The 20284-nt window shown below is 53.8% G+C and overlaps 2 protein-coding genes across 2 annotated transcripts; both read right to left on the reverse strand.

Moving 5' to 3' along the window:
• Positions 1-1833: 1833 nt before the first annotated feature.
• LOC138117762 (G2/M phase-specific E3 ubiquitin-protein ligase-like) lies at positions 1834-5720 on the reverse strand. Its single transcript, XM_069028317.1, has 10 exons — positions 5678-5720; positions 5269-5360; positions 5083-5184; positions 4679-4803; positions 4440-4602; positions 4243-4353; positions 3923-4032; positions 3653-3771; positions 2677-3498; positions 1834-2099 (listed from the first exon to the last, which is right to left on the reverse strand). The coding sequence occupies exons 1-10, from the start codon at positions 5718-5720 to the stop codon at positions 1834-1836; spliced, it is 1953 nt and encodes a 650-aa protein (XP_068884418.1).
• Positions 5721-16275: 10555 nt separating this feature from the next.
• On the reverse strand, positions 16276-20162 carry LOC138117763 (G2/M phase-specific E3 ubiquitin-protein ligase-like). Its single transcript, XM_069028318.1, has 10 exons — positions 20120-20162; positions 19711-19802; positions 19525-19626; positions 19121-19245; positions 18882-19044; positions 18685-18795; positions 18365-18474; positions 18095-18213; positions 17119-17940; positions 16276-16541 (listed from the first exon to the last, which is right to left on the reverse strand). The coding sequence occupies exons 1-10, from the start codon at positions 20160-20162 to the stop codon at positions 16276-16278; spliced, it is 1953 nt and encodes a 650-aa protein (XP_068884419.1).
• Between the last annotated feature and the right edge of the window lie 122 nt (positions 20163-20284).

The following is a 20284-nucleotide window of genomic DNA, read 5'->3' on the forward strand; positions in this document are numbered from 1 at the left end:
AGCCTTTATTTTGCCAGGACTTCCTCACGGGCTGCTACCACAACCTAGACCCCAAGTAAGGGTGGCAAATGTTGACTACAAACCATTCATAAGCGGGCAGCATTTTTTCCTCACTGAATTCCAGTAAGAGTTTAAAAGGAAAAAAATACAAAAGGGGTGAATAAGTTCAGTTGTACCTCTTAGGCGTTCATCATCTTTGGAGAGGAAGAAAACTCTAGCACTTTCCGTGTGGGGTAAAGAAAGAAACCTGGACAAGTACAAAGGGATTTTAGCATCCTAAAAGGCACTACCAAATTCCATGAACATGAGTTAAAGCTGCAGCGCTTCAGAGAAACGGTAAACATTGAAGAGCTTTACTCCACAGTAACCAAACAGAGCCTTCTATAAAAACCCCCACTTTTTAAAAGAAAACTGACTGTGTCTTTGGCTTTTGGCCAAACTCAGATTGGGTTTGGTCAACCCAAAACGACCCAGTTAATTTCTTGTGCTCAACTTCTCTCTCTTCATATTCAACTTCACATCAAAGGGGCTGCTGGGAGTTTTGACTCTGTGCAGCACAAACGGTTTGTCCAAGATGACTTTCACTGCTCAGAGGTGTGCAACGTCCGTTTCCCATTTCCTGAGTGCTGCTCTTAATATGCCCACAGCATCCAACTACGACAACCAAGGAGAGAACCAATACAAATGGAACTTGCATTTCTCGGTCCTTTCCAATTTCTGATGGCTCAGGCTCATCATCACTCTCAGAACTGCTGTCTTGGAAACGTGGATCCTCTTGCCACGTGACTTTTACCGGTTTTATTGGTCCCAGTATGTAAGGCTCTGCAATATAACAGCACCAAAAAAGAAAAAAAAGCCAAAACCAGGTTATTCCTCTACTTGCCAGGAAAAGTCCTTCCTTTCAAGTGAAATACTTACACTGGAGAAGGCAGATTTAGGAAGGACAGAATCTTCTCCCCTCAGATTTTCTGAGCTAAATCTCTGCTCCAGTATTTTCCCCTTTGTTCTAGGCATCTCCCACGTATTCCTAAACCTTGATCGCTGCATTCAGAAGACACTAACTACCTTCTGAATTCAGCAGAAGTGTGGGGGGCTTGTTGCTTTGTGCTGTTGCACACAAAGCACCTTGGGTTTTTTAATCTTTTGGGTAACTTTGCACAGTTTCTTTTCTTTCCTACAAGACTGTGACTTGATTTAATATTGTTTCATCTTCATTTCATAAGGCCTCATTTTATCTGAGGTTAGGACATGCCAATGATGATGTGTCATTCAGCTTCCATTCTCTAAAGGTCCAAGAATAGAATTCAGTAACTAATAAAATATTCTTGAATCTTGGGGTCAGCTCCAGGATTTTGCTCTTCACTCTACATTAACACACATTTTCTTTGCAATCTGGTTGGGTTCTATGAAACTTGCCAGGACTGGTGTGTCACCTTTTTCCCTGTTTGAGAAATTTAGGGGATGACAACAAGCTTTTTCACCACTCTGCAAAGACCCCACTGCCTTCTCTCTCAAAGCCCGCCTTTCAGAACTCTGAGATGCAAGCACGAGTTACCTCTCCTTAATCTACCGCAAGCCTGGCAAGTAGAAATGAAGATCAGAATGCTTCTGCCTAATTACTGGCTTCTGCCGCTGAAAATCCCCTGGATCCAGACCCTCTTTACACCGTATTGCTCTGCAGTGCCTGCCTTAAGCTCTTCCTAGGAATGGCACCGTTAGAAGGGTTCTGCTGTTACCTTCTTTCATGCCCAACTCCTGTGTGTCTCCGAAGAAGGAAAAGTGAAAGCACTCGACTCCTGAGCTACGTCGTTCGCAGGCAAAGGTCCCAGATGGTCAGCTGGGACAGAGTCCTGCGCATCCTCTTTGTCCCAAGGGTATGTCCTCAGTGTTTTCTGGTTTGTTCTTTGAAGGTCCAAACAAGTCTTTTAAATCAGCAGCAATGTCGTAATAGATTTCTTCAGACACTTGAGGCAGTGTCTCACTCTCTTCTTTCTTCTTCCTTTTGGCTTTCCTGAAATCAGATTGTTCAAGGATAGCAACACAGCACATGTCCTTTCCAAAGACAGCTTCCCTAAGAGCCACCTTGCTCTTCTGTCTCCCTAAACGTATCCAAGCCCATTAAGGAGTGGTTCACTATCAAGGGGAAGCAGTGGGGAAACATCTGAGGTTTGAGTCTAAAGGCAGGAGCAAGTGTCCTTTTTAATTAGCCACCCCCTTAAGTGACTTTTCACTTAATAGGTGGTAACATAGAAATCAGGTATTTAGCACAGATTCCTGCCAATAGCAATGTCAAGAGTTAATACACTTTTCTCAGAGACCTGCAAATCTCAAGGTCCCTGTATTGAGCTTCCTCACCTTCACTTACGGCAGAGAGCAGACGGACTAGAAAGAAAAGATGACACTACATGCTGCTTTTCGAGGCCTGAGTTGAGGCCCGACGTCGCTGGCGGGAGCGGTTGCTCCTGGTGGATGTCTCCGACAATGTCACCCTACGCCTGGGCGTCTCAGCCCTTGGTGCTGTCCTGCGGCTGCTGTCACGGCGACTCCTCGACCGCACCGGTGAATTTGAGGCCCGACGTCGCTGGCGGGTGCGGCTGCGTCTGGGGGATGTCTCCGATGGTGTCCTTCTGTGCCTGGGCCTCTCAGCCCTTGGTGCTGTGCTCTGGCTCCTGTCACGGCGACTCCTCGACCGGGCAGGTGGATTTGAGGCCCGACGTCGCTGGCGGGAGCGGTTGCTCCTGGTGGATGTCCCTGATGCTGTCTCCCTTGGCCTGGGCGTCTCAGCCCTTGGTGCTGTCCTGCGGCTCCTGTCACGGCGACTCCTCGACCGCACCGGTGGATTTGAGGCCCGACGTCGCTGGCGGGTGCGGCTGCGTCTGGGGGATGTCTCCGATGGTGTCCTTCTGTGCCTGGGCCTCTCAGCCCTTGGTGCTGTGCTCTGGCTCCTGTCACGGCGACTCCTCGACCGGGCAGGTGGATTTGAGGCCCGACGTCGCTGGCGGGAGCGGCTGCATCTGGGGGATGTCTCCGATGGTGTCCTTCTGTGCCTGGGCGTCTCAGCCCTTGGTGCTGTGCTCTGGCTCCTGTCACGGCGACTCCTCGATCGGACAGGTGGATTTGAGGCCCAGCTTTGCCGGCGAGAGCGATTTCGCCTGCGGTCAGACCCAGAGCTTCTGGAATGGCTGGTGTCTGATGACCTTGATGTCACCTCACTCTCCATGCAGGGGCTGCTGCTCTCCAGCGAGGAAGATTGCAGCAGCTGCCCCATTGGTGCATGTTGGACGCTGCTGCGTTTGCTGGTCTCTGGAGATGGAGACAGGGGAGGCACACCCGATGGTGCCAGGATGCCAGAGTTGGGGCTGATGGCCTCGGATTGTGCAGAGCCATGGGAAGGCTCCAATCCATGGGAAGGTTCCAATCCTGACTGTCCAGCCAGGCTGGGGACATTGAGCTCCAGTTCATCCCTGGGGGCATAGAGCTCCGGCTCATCCCTGGGGGCTGTAAGGGGAAGAAGGAATGAGAGGGGCCCAGCAGGCCTGGGCCAGGCCAGGCCAGTGCGGTGCCCCCAGCCCTCCAGGAGCGGACAGGCTCTGCCAAGCCCAGCCTTGGCACTGACCCCAGCCCAGGGCCACGCAGCTGCGTTGCCTCATACCTGTGCCCAGATCAGCACAGCTGTCGCACTCCCAGCTGGGTGTGTCGTTTCTGAGGCCAGAGCAGCGCCTGTGGGTGCCCTCAGCAGCACAGGAGGAGCACAGGAGCAGTTCCCAGGGCCTGGGAAAACAAATGGTTTCATGGCACTGAGGACAAAGCGTCCACAGCTCGGGATTGTCCGGCTGAGCTCTTCTTCTGGCTCCTTCTGCTTCGAGCCCTTGCCAAGACACAGGTTCCCTGCAGAGCCCTGGGGTGCAGCTGCCCAACTTACCCCTCTTCCTCTGCCTCCTCCCTGCCTCCTGGATAAAGGCACTTCCTGGCATTGCACTGGCTGTGCCTGTCTCCTAATTCTGCAAAGGCATCGTTGTCCTCCCATGTTGGCTCTCTGATGAGGAAAGGAGAAGCCGATGAGCTCGTGCTGCTCCACCATCCTGGAGGTACAGGCTGTCCCTGCTCTTCCTCCAGTGCTTTTCCAAGTCTTGCGTGAAGCTGAAGCCCAAACTCACGGGACAGGGCAGGGCCAGGACTGCGGGGGCAGGCCCTGGCACAGCAGCTGCCCCCTCCTGTGTTGTGAGCCAGGCAGAAGGACACCGACCTGAAGGGGATTCGGATCCCCATGATGAACATTTGGACAAGAAACTCATCATCGTCTCTGCAGAGGGGGCACTGGAAGTACAATGCACCAGCGCGCAAGGCCTGTCCCTGCAGGGCAAACAGCAGCAGTGTGAGCAAGGCCCTGGTGCTGCTGAGCACCTGCTGTGCCCCGGGGCTGCGGGAATGGCTCCTACCTGGATGCAGTCCCTGTGGAACCAGGCCCTTTTGCACGCTGGGCACACCAGTGTTGTGTAGCTCTTTCTCTCCTCCACAGGCTCCATGCAGATGGGGCATTCGGTGCCCGGCTCCGGAATCACCGTCGCATCCTGTTCTGGGGAGTGCTCAGGGCAGTAGGACCTGGGGGAAAAGGGATGGGCAAAGTGAGACGTGCTGGGTCCTTCTGCAGGGGTGGCCAGAACGGGAGAGGACGTACCTGTATGGGGTTATGTAGTTAGTCACACAGTGACCCTCCTTGGCACAGGGCAGGTGGAACCATCTGTCGCAGTCTTCGTGACAGCACATGATGGTGGCCCCAGTCTCCCCACAGACGCAGCAGTGCTGGAAAGAGCCAAGCAGCCCCATCAGAGGCAGCCTCGGGCCTCCCCAGGCAGCCCCACGGCTCCGGGCAGGGCGCAGGACTGTGGCCGCTGCTGGGTCTCAGCCCACAGACCCGCCTGGAGGAAGAGGCTCCTGTGCCAGAGCCTCTGTGGAGCTGCTGGGAGCCAGACTTTTGTCCCACAGCTGGTGGGAAGGGCCGGCCTTTCTTTTGTGGGGTCTGGGCTAAGCCCTGGCAAACCTCGCCTGGCACAAGCCTCCCTGCTCTTGTCAGGCTCTCACCTGCTGAGCCGCCCGGCTGACTGCAAGTTGGATATCGCGAGGGCGAAACCCCTTGAGTCCAATCCGATCACTGTCTTGTTGAAAAATGAGGCTGGCGAAATTCTGTGGCAAAGGCAGGGAGCTGATGAGGAGAGAGTGGCAGGGGCTGCCCACTGCAGTGCTGGAGAGAGGCTCAGCGCAGCTCACCAGGCAGAAGACGTGGGCACAGAGCCCGTGCTTCTCCCATTTGTCGCCGCAGATGTCCGGGTCAGCCTCTGCGCGGCGGCACAGCAGGCATGCTGCAGGGGACAGAGCCAATGGCACCGGGCACCTCTGCGGGGCTCTTAGCCCGCAGCATCGGCCCCAAGGGCTGCTCTGGCCCTGCCTGCCTGGCTGATGGGCAGGCCTGGAGGCCTTGGGGAGCAGGGGACAGCGCGGGCACGGGTGTCCCCACAGCTGCCCCCTGGCCCGGCTGGGCCCCCCTTGGGGAGGAAGGAGGCTCCCAGCCCCAGCATGGCTGGGCAGCTCCTGCCTCCCCCTGCCTCCGCTCCGGGCCCCACGCTGGCTGCCCCGACAGCCCCTGTGCCAGCCTGCGGGAGGGCTGCTTTGCCCTCACCTGGCTCTCTGGCATCAGGGGCCTCCTGCTTCCCTTCTGCCATGGCTCTTGTCAGCAGTGAGTCCCTGTGCAGAAACACCGCGGTCTTCTCCAGGGGCTCGTCCTCTCCTTTTGTGGGAGAAAGAAGAGTGTGGGGAGTTTGTAGAACAGGCCCAGAGCCACGAGGGCACTACTCCCTGGTGAGCCCTGCGTGAGCCCTGCTCCAGTCCGCCTTCTCCTCCTGTCACAGCGTCGAGGAACACTGCTGTCTCCCGTGGATGTTCCTCTGCTGTGTCTGGGAAGGAAGAGGCAGGTGAGCCTGCAGCACAGGCCCAGAGCCCCGAGGTGTGGGGCCCCTCTGGCCCCTGGGCAGCCCTGTCCCTGTCCTACCTTCCCCTCCCGTTGTCAGGTCGCACTGACACACGCTGGCCTGAGCTCAGCGTTCCCTCTTGTGGCCTTGGTCGCACGGGTCACAATGGCCACTCTGACATCAGCAACGTGCACCCAAAATGGGGGCAGCGATGGCCTCAGTCCCACGCCACCCATTTGAGGCTGCCCCCTTGGGAACCGAGGTTCTGAGATGGGTCCGAGCCTTTGGTCAGAGCCCAACCAGGGCAGGGGCTCCTGCAGCAAGTGCAGGGTCAGATGCCAGGCCCTGGGGCAGCCATCGAGGGTGGCACTGTTGGCAGAAAGGGGCTGTTCAGGCAGTGCCACTCCAGGGCTCCTGCCCCTGGCAGTCGGCTGCCCAGAGAGCTTGTGGGCTCTCTTGCACTGGACAGATTCAAAAGCTGCCCCAGGTGGAGCGACGTTTTCCCTGACACCTGTCTGGAGAAATCCCAGAGGAACCTGATTTGATGCTCTTGCTGATCAGTGTTGGGAACAGGAGATAAAACTGGAGACCACCACACGTGGCTCCCAACCTCAATTATCCTGTCACCCTATGAACTAACAACTTTGACATTTAGTATTAAATGGAAAAGTTAGTGTTAAGCTCCTGAGAAACGTCAGCTTTTACACTGACTCTGATGGAAACCCAGAGAATTCAGTGGGAGTTTTCTGCGTGCAGCTGACTGGAGAGCTTGAACCAGTCCTCGACTCAGAAGTCAAATGCAGGAGGATGCTTTTCCCACATGAAAGGCACTTTTGCCAGTTTGGTCCATGCCTTCCTACTAGCAAATAAATAAATTGAAAAAAACAGCTAGAAGAGAAGCACAAACCGTTCTTTTGGCCTTTTCTCATTCATGTCTTTGCAGGCATGCTCCTGGAAAATCCAGATCAATGGCTTCTAGAACAATCAGCGGGACCCCTGGAAAGCAAGGGGTGACGAGCAGGGACACCCTGCACCTGCCTGATGTAGATACAAAAATGCTGCTAGCGAGGATTTTCTTGTTATTTTCTAAGTCCGTGAGAGACTTTTCTCTCTCACAGAAGAGGTAGCAGGGAATGTAAACAACCAAGCCACCTGCAACCTTGAAAAGTCTTGTTTATGGTATAGTAGAAAAATATTTTGACAATGGATGTTTTAGGATTTTAGCCAATCACCCCCAAGGGGTGGCTGGCCCTTTGTCCAATTAGTCTATGAAGAAAAAAGTCTATAAAAGAGTTTGTAAAATAATTAAATAAATCAATCTTGCTGCACAACTCCTGCCTGCTGGATCTTCTCCTCCTCCTCCTCCCTATGGCTGCGGGACACGGTGCTATACCGTAGGAACCAGGCCTGCGGTAATATTTGGTGCTGCCCGACGTGATCTGCACTCTCTGACGTGTCCTGCTGCTGCGAGCCGAGCCGAATTCCTCTAGAGGTACGCTGTTCTCCTTTGTCCCCCGGGACCGGGAGGTCCGACAGAACTGAGAAATGGCAAACAGCGGCTCACAAACCGAAGCTGCGATGCTGGTCTGGAAAGGTGTGTTTAGCATATTGCGCACCTCCATTCCTGAAAACTCAGTTCGGGAATTATTAGACTGGGCTACTTTAAAAGGGATTTCCATGGACAGAGATACTGCCCTGGACTTTGCCTTATGGCAGGAACTCGGATGCGCTGTCCGACAGGAGCTCCCGACTGGGGACTCAGCAGCGTTAGAATTATACAAAACCTGGCGTTCATTATTTATCCTGCTGACAGACCTTGACTGTGATAGCAGGGCTGGCTCGCCTATCTCGGTGATGAGTGACGGAGGAATGTCCGAGGGGGGCCCCGTTGACTGGGTTTCCGGGGAAAATGATAATGGATTCAGAAAACCCCCCCCGGCTCCACAGGCAGAGCTTGCGCCGGCTCACCCTGCACAATCGCAGGACTCCACAGCCCCCAGGGACCCCGCGCCGCCAGAGGCGGTGGGGTCAAGGCAGCAGGAGGGCGCACAGCCTGCCTTGCCGTTCGGCTGGGCAGCGGCCACGGCTTATCCAGGGCCTCAGATCAGCGGCTTAGCCACTTGGATGCCCAGAGAGGCTCCTAGCTCGGTTCCGTATGGACCTGGATCTAACTTCTTAGCCGGCGTAGCGCCGGGCGTGCCTGCCCCGGGACTCCCTGGGTGTGGTCCGCTGCCCTCCCTGGCGCTGGACTGTTCTGCGCAGTCGCAGAACCGAGCCATCGACCTTTTAATGCAGCATTTGCCTTTTCTGATGGAGCTGCCAAACCTATCCCGAAGGATGGAGGAGCTCCTCACCCTGCTAGATCGGCGAATGCCCGAACCAGCGCCGCCCGCGCCCCCCCCCCGCCATCTGCGGGAGACGCGGCTCCGAGCCGAGAAACGGCGCGGCCGGCGGCGAACCCAGAAGCGGCGCAGCCGCGGGAAAACCCGGACGCGGCTGCGGAGACGCGGCCAGAGACGGCGGCTGCGGAGCAGCGGGCAGGGGGGGAAGCGCCCAGAGCGACCCCCGAGAACGGGCCGGTGGCGGCAGCGCCGAGCGCGGCTGGGGAGCGCGAAACAGCAGCGGCAGCGGCGACCGCGCCGAACGCAGCTGCTGTGCCAGAGGCGGCGGCGCCGAGAGCAGCTGTAGCCTCAGAGACAGCGGCAGCGGTTCCAGTACCAGTTCGGTCGGGGCTGGCCGAGACGGCCTCCCGTATAGAAACTGGTGCAAAAACTGCCGCGCAGCCAGCTGCAGTCTGTCCTGTCTGTTCTGCCTCTAGCGAACTTAGCCAAAGTGCCCCTCCACGTAAATTTCTGTTCACTCCCAGCACCCCAAAGTTGCCTTTGCCTGATGATTCCTCGTCAGGCAGTGAGGCAGATGAGGTGCTGGCCCCAGGTCGTCAGGCGGCTGTAGCCGCGCGGCGAAGAAAAAGGCTGCGCCGGTCTCGCCCCTGGACCTTTCAGGACTGCACAGTAACAGTGCGTCCGACGCATTATAATCGCTTCTTAGAGTCCCTTAAGATGCGAGCATTGGAGGAGGGTGACTGGAGGTCATTAAAAATCCTTGGAATGCCATATAGATCTGAGGATTCTGGGGGTAACCGGGGAGCTGTTACGCTCCATCCACAGGCGGTGCCAGAAGTTCAGGATGGTAGTGCTTCCCCTAAAGGGGAGATCCAAGCTTTCCCAGTGTATAAGGCTCTCCCAGATTCAGGGGAGCATGACAAGCATGAGGTAATTGCCTGGAAAGTTGCCCAGGACCTCCAATCCAAGGTGGCACAATATGGGCTAGGTTCTGCTGAGGTTATGCAGATAATAAGGGTGATAAATACAGATTTGCTTTCTCCATTTGATATCAGACACTTAGGTCAAATTCTATTTCAACCTGTACAATTTACAGTTTTTGAGAAAACCTGGAGAAAGCTGGCCGGCAAGACTGCATTAGCAAATATGCAGCTCCCTGCTGCTGATCCTAGACAGACAGCAGGAGTGGATGCTTTGATGGGGACTGGTCCCTTCTCTGATCCCAGTCTACAGGGTAATTTGCCCTCTAGCATCCTGCAGCAAGCTCAACAGGTCGGCATGGCTGCCCTGTTGAAAACCATAGAGTTGTCTGCGCCCAGAAAGCGATACACTGAAATAGTTCAAGGCAAATCAGAGTCATTCCTCTCTTTTGTAGAGAAAGTCGCTGCTTCTCTTGAGAAGCAGGTTGAGGATGACGGGTTAAGACAGATGTTGTTAAGGCAGTTAGTGAGAGATAACGCAAACGAGGAGTGCAGAAAAATCATAGATGCCTTACCAGGGGACCCTGAGGTAACAGACATGGTCGAGGCCTGTGCTAAGGTGGGATCTGGGAACCAGAAAAGGTCTGCCTTGGCTGCGTTCCTGCAGCCTGTTCACGCATCTTCTGGTCGTGAACCAAAGCCACCAAAACAGGTGAAGAAACGGAAGCGGCCTAAGCCGAGCCAAAAAGAGAACACACCGATCCCCCAGTGCAAGAGGTGTGGCAGGCCAGGCCATTGTACGGGCTACTGTAGATCCCGGACTCATGCCGATGGTCGGCCTTTGTCGGGAAACTTCCGCTGGGGTGCAAGGAGGGGGAATTGCTCTCCGATGCAGTCGCTCCCCCAGAGAGTGGCACAGGTACAGGCACAGGCCTACCCAGCCACCCTAGAGACAGCACCCAGGGATCAGACGGCACCCACGGATCAGACGGGTTTGACGTCCACACCGCAGCCACAGTCGTCTTAGACTCTAGCGGTATTTATAAGGTTCCCTTGGATGCATATGGACCCTTAGCCCAGGGATCCAGTGCGATGCTGGTGGGAAAACCTGATGTTGCCCATCAAGGAATCTTAGTGCACTCAGGAGTTATTGATGCTGACTTTAAAGGCCAGATTTGCGCTATGGTCTCCACGCAAAAACCCCCTGTCACTATTCCTGAAAAGACCTGCCTTGCTAAATTAATGCCTTTTAAGTCTTGTGTCCCCAGGGTAGAACAAACTCAGGAAGATAACGGCAGTGGATCTACGGGACTTCCGCAGGCCTTCTGGACTGCAGACATCTCTGACCAAAGGCCACAGATGACATGTACCCTGGTCCTGCCAAGCGCCCAACCACCCCGGATTCAGCTTCGAGGTTTGATTGATACGGGTGCTGATGTAACTGTCATCTCCTTCTCTGCGTGGCCTCCCTCATGGCCTTTAGCCCCGGTGGGATCGGCCATCGCAGGATTAGGAGGAACCACACAGAGCTATTTAAGTGAACGGCCTGTGGTGGTGAAGGATTCAGAGGGACACACAGCTACAATTAGGCCTTATGTTACTACCACTTCCTGTAACCTTTGGGGACGGGATGTGTTGGCAGCTTGGGGCGTACGGATTGGGACAAATTTTAGCAGGGGTCACTGTGTGTAAGAGCGCACAGTATCCTACGCTGCCTTTGAGGTGGTTCATTAACACACCAATCCGAGTCAGACTCTGCTCAGTTAGTTGAACTAAGGGCTGTTACCATGGCTTTTCAGCGATTCTCACAGGAACCTTTGAATTTGGTTACTGACTCTGCTTATGTAGCAGAGATCACCCAACACTTAGATTGTTCCCTTCTGAAGGAGGTGAATAATGCGGCTCTGTTTTCGCTGTTGCAAACCTTGTGGTCTGCAATTCGGGCTCGAGTGCATCCGTATTACATTCTGCACATTCGAAGCCACACCAATTTACCAGGGTTTCTAACGGAAGGCAATGCCAGGGCTGACATGCTGGCAAACCCTGCATGGGTAGGGCCTCAGCCTGACAAAATTGCACAAGCCAAGGCATCGCACGGTTTCTTCCATCAAAGTGCACATACCCTGCAGAAGCAGTTTCATTTAACGCCAACCGAGGCGCGCGACATTGTCAGCGCTTGTGCTGACTGTCATGGACTTGCTGCGCCTTTGCCAGCGGGGGTAAACCCCAGAGGGCTGAAAGCCTTGCAGATTTGGCAAACGGATGTAACTCACATCCCAGAATTTGGTCGGCTGAAATATGTGCACGTGTCTATTGACACTTTCTCCTTGGCTATGTGGGCTACTGCTCACACTGGAGAGAAGGGCCGTGATGTCATTGCCCATTGGAAATTGGCTTTCTCAGTCCTGGGCGTGCCAGCTTCTGTGAAAACCGATAATGGTCCTGCCTACGCCTCGGAGAAGACGCGGCAGTTTTTACACCTGTGGGGTGTAGACCATACCTTTGGTATCCCACATTCTCCTACTGGCCAAGCCATTGTTGAACGCGCTCATGGTACCTTGAAGCGTGTTTTGGACAAACAGAAAAGGGGAATGCATGGAGAAACCCCACAGAGCCGACTAGCAAAAGCTTTGTATACCATTAATCACCTTACAGTACCACAAAATTCAAATAATCCTGTTATTCTGAATCATTTTTTCTCATTGCAGTCTGCAGGTGACAGACAACTGCCCCAGGCAAAAGTCTGGGTGCGGAATTTACTCACTAACCAGTGGGAAGGCCCACATGAGCTTATCGTCTGGGGTCGTGGGTATGCTTGCGTTTCCACAGATACTGGGATACAGTGGCTACCTTCAAAATGCGTTCGCCCTGACCTACGGCACCAGAGGCAGAACAGGCAACCTCCAAATGATGACCAGAACGCCAATCATCCAAATGGTGACCAGAATGTAGAGCATCAGCCTAATGGCTCTTCTGATGATGACCAGGATGTCAACCATCAGGCAGATGGTCCTTCTGCAAGCAGAGACTGGGATGGTCCTTCCACAAGCAGAGACTGAACTTTAAATTTCTTGTTATGGAGTCAGATAGTTAAAGCCTTAAGGACATATTTAGAATTAATAACTGATGTAGATTTCTATTTGGCATTAATAGTAGAGTTGTTATCTTATAAAACAAAAAGGGGGAATTGTAGATACAAAAATGCTGCTAGCGAGGATTTTCTTGTTATTTTCTAAGACCGTGAGAGACTTTTCTCTCTCACAGAAGAGGTAGCAGGGAATGTAAACAACCAAGCCACCTGCAACCTTGAAAAGTCTTGTTTATGGTATAGTAGAAAAATATTTTGACAATGGATATTTTAGGATTTTAGCCAATCACCCCCAAGGGGTGGCTGGCCCTTTGTCCAATTAGTCTATGAAGAAAAAAGTCTATAAAAGAGTTTGTAAAATAATTAAATAAATCAATCTTGCTGCACAACTCCTGCCTGCTGGATCTTCTCCTCCTCCTCCTCCCTATGGCTGCGGGACACGGTGCTATACCGTAGGAACCAGGCCTGCGGTAATAGCCTGATGCCGGGGCAGGGGGAGTTCATCAATTTTCCTGTCTCCATGGGAGAGGCACCTTGGGAGGACAAGGATGCCTTCACTGAACTAGGAGGGAGGCACAGCTGGTGCAATGCCAGGGAGTGCCTTTATCCAGGAGGCAGGGAGGAGGCAGAGGAAGAGGGCTAAGTTGGGAAGTGGCACCCCGGGGTCTGTAGTGAACCCGTGTCTCGGCAAGGGCTGGAAGCAGAAGGAACCAGAAGAGCTCAGCCGGACAATGCCGAGCTCTGGACACTTTGTCCTCGGCGCCATGAACCTCCTTGTTCCCCAGGCCCTGGGAGCTGCTCCTGTGCTGCCCCTGCAAGTTATGTATAGACACAGAGCTACCTGCTCTTTCCCAACCCTGTGCAGCACTGGACAGGAGGACACAGTAAAATGTTGTCTTCGTTACATGATCTAATTATCAAAAGTCCGGCCGAGAAGCAACTGACATTGAAGCCCTACACACAGAAAACCCCAACCCCTGGTACAAACCTTGAATTGACACAGGACATGTATACCTGTTCAGAAACACAGGCTGACAGTGTTGGCCAATAGTTTTTCCTATTAGATCTTGGAAAGGATTTCCAAAGTAACATTGTTTGGCAACTTCTTCAAGGAAGAAACATGACACACTTCTCATCAGTAAAAGAAGCTTTATTGGTTTGCTTTCACTTTTCTTTTGGCGTCCTTATGCTTCTTCCGGCATTCCTGAAAATAGTGAAAATCCAACGTATTATTATTAGAAGTTTCTGAATCCACTATTAGGAGAAGTCTCTAAATTCACTCTTTCTCTTGAACACTTTCTTTATGTACAGTTAAGTCGCTGGTCCTGTCCTGTAACGTGCAGAGATTTAGTGGTTTACCTGAGTGACGTCACAACCTGATGTTATACACACCAGTATACTAAACCACTTTTGTTCTCTGGTAATTACAAAGTTTCAGGCTCTTGTTGAGGTCCTGAATTAATTTCTCATGCAGATTCATAGCCCTGTTCCCTCCTCATGCTCAGCTTTCAGCCACAGTTACCAGGGAACGGACGTTTCACACTCACCTCAAGCAATAATCTACGTCTGTCTTCCCAATCCTCTTTTTCTTCACTGAGCTCTACAGATCTACAAAATAACTTTGGGCCTTCTGCACAAAACAAAGAACCAATTATAAGGGTTAAACACTTCTGCTGCTGCTGCTGCTTGGATCACTCATGAGCAACACAGCAATAAAGTCAGCAGCCCTATTCTTCGCATCCTTCCTATTCTCTTCCCCCCACCACCACACGTGGGCTCCAACAGAAATGTTCTGTGTTACAGCCTCGTGTACTACGAAGAATGAAAGGCAGCAGCAGTTCTCCTGAACATGCTGAAATCTAGATTGCAGTGAAATAGCAGCTGCTCCAGTAAAAGCTCAACACCAGGATGAAAACTGATGCTGGCTAAGGACTGAGATCTCCATTTTAACACGCGCTGTAAATCAGATAGGCTGGAAGACTACAGAGCACTAAGATTATATATATGCTGAAAAGGATCCAAAATGTCTAGGCAACTTGTCCAGTGACTATTTTTTTGGTAATCTCCAAAAGTCCAGATATTTACTAGGCAATTATCTGAAAGACAAGAAAGCCAGACAGCTGCTCAGCCTTTATTTTGCCAGGACTTCCTCACGGGCTGCTACCACAACCTAGACCCCAAGTAAGGGTGGCAAATGTTGACTACAAACCATTCATAAGCGGGCAGCATTTTTTCCTCACTGAATTCCAGTAAGAGTTTAAAAGGAAAAAAACACAAAAGGGGTGAATAAGTTCAGTTGTACCTCTTAGGCGTTCATCATCTTTGGAGAGGAAGAAAACTCTAGCACTTTCCGTGTGGGGTAAAGAAAGAAACCTGGACAAGTACAAAGGGATTTTAGCATCCTAAAAGGCACTACCAAATTCCATGAACATGAGTTAAAGCTGCAGCGCTTCAGAGAAACGGTAAACATTGAAGAGCTTTACTCCACAGTAACCAAACAGAGCCTTCTATAAAAACCCCCACTTTTTAAAAGAAAACTGACTGTGTCTTTGGCTTTTGGCCAAACTCAGATTGGGTTTGGTCAACCCAAAACGACCCAGTTAATTTCTTGTGCTCAACTTCTCTCTCTTCATATTCAACTTCACATCAAAGGGGCTGCTGGGAGTTTTGACTCTGTGCAGCACAAACGGTTTGTCCAAGATGACTTTCACTGCTCAGAGGTGTGCAACGTCCGTTTCCCATTTCCTGAGTGCTGCTCTTAATATGCCCACAGCATCCAACTACGACAACCAAGGAGAGAACCAATACAAATGGAACTTGCATTTCTCGGTCCTTTCCAATTTCTGATGGCTCAGGCTCATCATCACTCTCAGAACTGCTGTCTTGGAAACGTGGATCCTCTTGCCACGTGACTTTTACCGGTTTTATTGGTCCCAGTATGTAAGGCTCTGCAATATAACAGCACCAAAAAAGAAAAAAAAGCCAAAACCAGGTTATTCCTCTACTTGCCAGGAAAAGTCCTTCCTTTCAAGTGAAATACTTACACTGGAGAAGGCAGATTTAGGAAGGACAGAATCTTCTCCCCTCAGATTTTCTGAGCTAAATCTCTGCTCCAGTATTTTCCCCTTTGTTCTAGGCATCTCCCACGTATTCCTAAACCTTGATCGCTGCATTCAGAAGACACTAACTACCTTCTGAATTCAGCAGAAGTGTGGGGGGCTTGTTGCTTTGTGCTGTTGCACACAAAGCACCTTGGGTTTTTTAATCTTTTGGGTAACTTTGCACAGTTTCTTTTCTTTCCTACAAGACTGTGACTTGATTTAATATTGTTTCATCTTCATTTCATAAGGCCTCATTTTATCTGAGGTTAGGACATGCCAATGATGATGTGTCATTCAGCTTCCATTCTCTAAAGGTCCAAGAATAGAATTCAGTAACTAATAAAATATTCTTGAATCTTGGGGTCAGCTCCAGGATTTTGCTCTTCACTCTACATTAACACACATTTTCTTTGCAATCTGGTTGGGTTCTATGAAACTTGCCAGGACTGGTGTGTCACCTTTTTCCCTGTTTGAGAAATTTAGGGGATGACAACAAGCTTTTTCACCACTCTGCAAAGACCCCACTGCCTTCTCTCTCAAAGCCCGCCTTTCAGAACTCTGAGATGCAAGCACGAGTTACCTCTCCTTAATCTACCGCAAGCCTGGCAAGTAGAAATGAAGATCAGAATGCTTCTGCCTAATTACTGGCTTCTGCTGCTGAAAATCCCCTGGATCCAGACCCTCTTTACACCGTATTGCTCTGCAGTGCCTGCCTTAAGCTCTTCCTAGGAATGGCACCGTTAGAAGGGTTCTGCTGTTACCTTCTTTCATGCCCGACTCCTGTGTGTCTCCGAAGAAGGAAAAGTGAAAGCACTCGACTCCTGAGCTACGTCGTTCGCAGGCAAAGGTCCCAGATGGTCAGCTGGGACAGAGTCCTGCGCATCCTCTTTGTCCCAAGGGTATGTCCTCAGTGTTTTCTGGTTTGTTCTTTGAAGGTCCAAACAAGTCTTTTAAATCAGCAGCAATGTCGTAATAGATTTCTTCAGACACTTGAGGCAGTGTCTCACTCTCTTCTTTCTTCTTCCTTTTGGCTTTCCTGAAATCAGATTGTTCAAGGATAGCAACACAGCACATGTCCTTTCCAAAGACAGCTTCCCTAAGAGCCACCTTGCTCTTCTGTCTCCCTAAACGTATCCAAGCCCATTAAGGAGTGGTTCACTATCAAGGGGAAGCAGTGGGGAAACATCTGAGGTTTGAGTCTAAAGGCAGGAGCAAGTGTCCTTTTTAATTAGCCACCCCCTTAAGTGACTTTTCACTTAATAGGTGGTAACATAGAAATCAGGTATTTAGCACAGATTCCTGCCAATAGCAATGTCAAGAGTTAATACACTTTTCTCAGAGACCTGCAAATCTCAAGGTCCCTGTATTGAGCTTCCTCACCTTCACTTACGGCAGAGAGCAGACGGACTAGAAAGAAAAGATGACACTACATGCTGCTTTTCGAGGCCTGAGTTGAGGCCCGACGTCGCTGGCGGGAGCGGTTGCTCCTGGTGGATGTCTCCGACAATGTCACCCTACGCCTGGGCGTCTCAGCCCTTGGTGCTGTCCTGCGGCTGCTGTCACGGCGACTCCTCGACCGCACCGGTGAATTTGAGGCCCGACGTCGCTGGCGGGTGCGGCTGCGTCTGGGGGATGTCTCCGATGGTGTCCTTCTGTGCCTGGGCCTCTCAGCCCTTGGTGCTGTGCTCTGGCTCCTGTCACGGCGACTCCTCGACCGGGCAGGTGGATTTGAGGCCCGACGTCGCTGGCGGGAGCGGTTGCTCCTGGTGGATGTCCCTGATGCTGTCTCCCTTGGCCTGGGCGTCTCAGCCCTTGGTGCTGTGCTCTGGCTCCTGTCACGGCGACTCCTCGACCGCACCGGTGGATTTGAGGCCCGACGTCGCTGGCGGGTGCGGCTGCGTCTGGGGGATGTCTCCGATGGTGTCCTTCTGTGCCTGGGCCTCTCAGCCCTTGGTGCTGTGCTCTGGCTCCTGTCACGGCGACTCCTCGACCGGGCAGGTGGATTTGAGGCCCGACGTCGCTGGCGGGAGCGGCTGCGTCTGGGGGATGTCTCCGATGGTGTCCTTCTGTGCCTGGGCCTCTCAGCCCTTGGTGCTGTGCTCTGGCTCCTGTCACGGCGACTCCTCGATCGGACAGGTGGATTTGAGGCCCAGCTTTGCCGGCGAGAGCGATTTCGCCTGCGGTCAGACCCAGAGCTTCTGGAATGGCTGGTGTCTGATGACCTTGATGTCACCTCACTCTCCATGCAGGGGCTGCTGCTCTCCAGCGAGGAAGATTGCAGCAGCTGCCCCATTGGTGCATGTTGGACGCTGCTGCGTTTGCTGGTCTCTGGAGATGGAGACAGGGGAGGCACACCCGATGGTGCCAGGATGCCAGAGTTGGGGCTGATGGCCTCGGATTGTGCAGAGCCATGGGAAGGCTCCAATCCATGGGAAGGTTCCAATCCTGACTGTCCAGCCAGGCTGGGGACATTGAGCTCCAGTTCATCCCTGGGGGCATAGAGCTCCGGCTCATCCCTGGGGGCTGTAAGGGGAAGAAGGAATGAGAGGGGCCCAGCAGGCCTGGGCCAGGCCAGGCCAGTGCGGTGCCCCCAGCCCTCCAGGAGCGGACAGGCTCTGCCAAGCCCAGCCTTGGCACTGACCCCAGCCCAGGGCCACGCAGCTGCGTTGCCTCATACCTGTGCCCAGATCAGCACAGCTGTCGCACTCCCAGCTGGGTGTGTCGTTTCTGAGGCCAGAGCAGCGCCTGTGGGTGCCCTCAGCAGCACAGGAGGAGCACAGGAGCAGTTCCCAGGGCCTGGGAAAACAAATGGTTTCATGGCACTGAGGACAAAGCGTCCACAGCTCGGGATTGTCCGGCTGAGCTCTTCTTCTGGCTCCTTCTGCTTCGAGCCCTTGCCAAGACACAGGTTCCCTGCAGAGCCCTGGGGTGCAGCTGCCCAACTTACCCCTCTTCCTCTGCCTCCTCCCTGCCTCCTGGATAAAGGCACTTCCTGGCATTGCACTGGCTGTGCCTGTCTCCTAATTCTGCAAAGGCATCGTTGTCCTCCCATGTTGGCTCTCTGATGAGGAAAGGAGAAGCCGATGAGCTCGTGCTGCTCCACCATCCTGGAGGTACAGGCTGTCCCTGCTCTTCCTCCAGTGCTTTTCCAAGTCTTGCGTGAAGCTGAAGCCCAAACTCACGGGACAGGGCAGGGCCAGGACTGCGGGGGCAGGCCCTGGCACAGCAGCTGCCCCCTCCTGTGTTGTGAGCCAGGCAGAAGGACACCGACCTGAAGGGGATTCGGATCCCCATGATGAACATTTGGACAAGAAACTCATCATCGTCTCTGCAGAGGGGGCACTGGAAGTACAATGCACCAGCGCGCAAGGCCTGTCCCTGCAGGGCAAACAGCAGCAGTGTGAGCAAGGCCCTGGTGCTGCTGAGCACCTGCTGTGCCCCGGGGCTGCGGGAATGGCTCCTACCTGGATGCAGTCCCTGTGGAACCAGGCCCTTTTGCACGCTGGGCACACCAGTGTTGTGTAGCTCTTTCTCTCCTCCACAGGCTCCATGCAGATGGGGCATTCGGTGCCCGGCTCCGGAATCACCGTCACATCCTGTTCTGGGGAGTGCTCAGGGCAGTAGGACCTGGGGGAAAAGGGATGGGCAAAGTGAGACGTGCTGGGTCCTTCTGCAGGGGTGGCCAGAACGGGAGAGGACGTACCTGTATGGGGTTATGTAGTTAGTCACACAGTGACCCTCCTTGGCACAGGGCAGGTGGAACCATCTGTCGCAGTCTTCGTGACAGCACATGATGGTGGCCCCAGTCTCCCCACAGACGCAGCAGTGCTGGAAAGAGCCAAGCAGCCCCATCAGAGGCAGCCTCGGGCCTCCCCAGGCAGCCCCACGGCTCCGGGCAGGGCGCAGGACTGTGGCCGCTGCTGGGTCTCAGCCCACAGACCCGCCTGGAGGAAGAGGCTCCTGTGCCAGAGCCTCTGTGGAGCTGCTGGGAGCCAGACTTTTGTCCCACAGCTGGTGGGAAGGGCCGGCCTTTCTTTTGTGGGGTCTGGGCTAAGCCCTGGCAAACCTCGCCTGGCACAAGCCTCCCTGCTCTTGTCAGGCTCTCACCTGCTGAGCCGCCCGGCTGACTGCAAGTTGGATATCGCGAGGGCGAAACCCCTTGAGTCCAATCCGATCACTGTCTTGTTGAAAAATGAGGCTGGCGAAATTCTGTGGCAAAGGCAGGGAGCTGATGAGGAGAGAGTGGCAGGGGCTGCCCACTGCAGTGCTGGAGAGAGGCTCAGCGCAGCTCACCAGGCAGAAGACGTGGGCACAGAGCCCGTGCTTCTCCCATTTGTCGCCGCAGATGTCCGGGTCAGCCTCTGCGCGGCGGCACAGCAGGCATGCTGCAGGGGACAGAGCCAATGGCACCGGGCACCTCTGCGGGGCTCTTAGCCCGCAGCATCGGCCCCAAGGGCTGCTCTGGCCCTGCCTGCCTGGCTGATGGGCAGGCCTGGAGGCCTTGGGGAGCAGGGGACAGCGCGGGCACGGGTGTCCCCACAGCTGCCCCCTGGCCCGGCTGGGCCCCCCTTGGGGAGGAAGGAGGCTCCCAGCCCCAGCATGGCTGGGCAGCTCCTGCCTCCCCCTGCCTCCGCTCCGGGCCCCACGCTGGCTGCCCCGACAGCCCCTGTGCCAGCCTGCGGGAGGGCTGCTTTGCCCTCACCTGGCTCTCTGGCATCAGGGGCCTCCTGCTTCCCTTCTGCCATGGCTCTTGTCAGCAGTGAGTCCCTGTGCAGAACCACCGCGGTCTTCTCCAGGGGCTCGTCCTCTCCTTTTGTGGGAGAAAGAAGAGTGTGGGGAGTTTGTAGAACAGGCCCAGAGCCACGAG

This window comes from Aphelocoma coerulescens, chromosome 12, assembly GCF_041296385.1.
Source record: "Aphelocoma coerulescens isolate FSJ_1873_10779 chromosome 12, UR_Acoe_1.0, whole genome shotgun sequence".
NCBI classification, from domain to species: domain Eukaryota; kingdom Metazoa; phylum Chordata; class Aves; order Passeriformes; family Corvidae; genus Aphelocoma; species Aphelocoma coerulescens.

Excerpts from the sequence above, each read along its gene's own strand:
- LOC138117763 (XM_069028318.1), bottom strand. The coding sequence starts at position 20,162 with ATGGCAGAAGGGAAGCAGGAGGCCCCTGATGCCAGAGAGCCAG. Across the intron at positions 19,803-20,119 it reads CCCTGATGCCAGAGAGCCAG|CATGCCTGCTGTGCCGCCGC; the intron begins GTGAGGGCAAAG and ends TGTCCCCTGCAG. Across the intron at positions 17,941-18,094 it reads CTGTGCTGATCTGGGCACAG|CCCCCAGGGATGAGCCGGAG; the intron begins GTATGAGGCAAC and ends TTCCCCTTACAG.
- LOC138117762 (XM_069028317.1), bottom strand. The coding sequence starts at position 5,720 with ATGGCAGAAGGGAAGCAGGAGGCCCCTGATGCCAGAGAGCCAG. Across the intron at positions 4,354-4,439 it reads TCCACAGGGACTGCATCCAG|GGACAGGCCTTGCGCGCTGG; the intron begins GTAGGAGCCATT and ends TTTGCCCTGCAG. Across the intron at positions 4,033-4,242 it reads TCCGAATCCCCTTCAGGTCG|CCAACATGGGAGGACAACGA; the intron begins GTGTCCTTCTGC and ends CTCATCAGAGAG.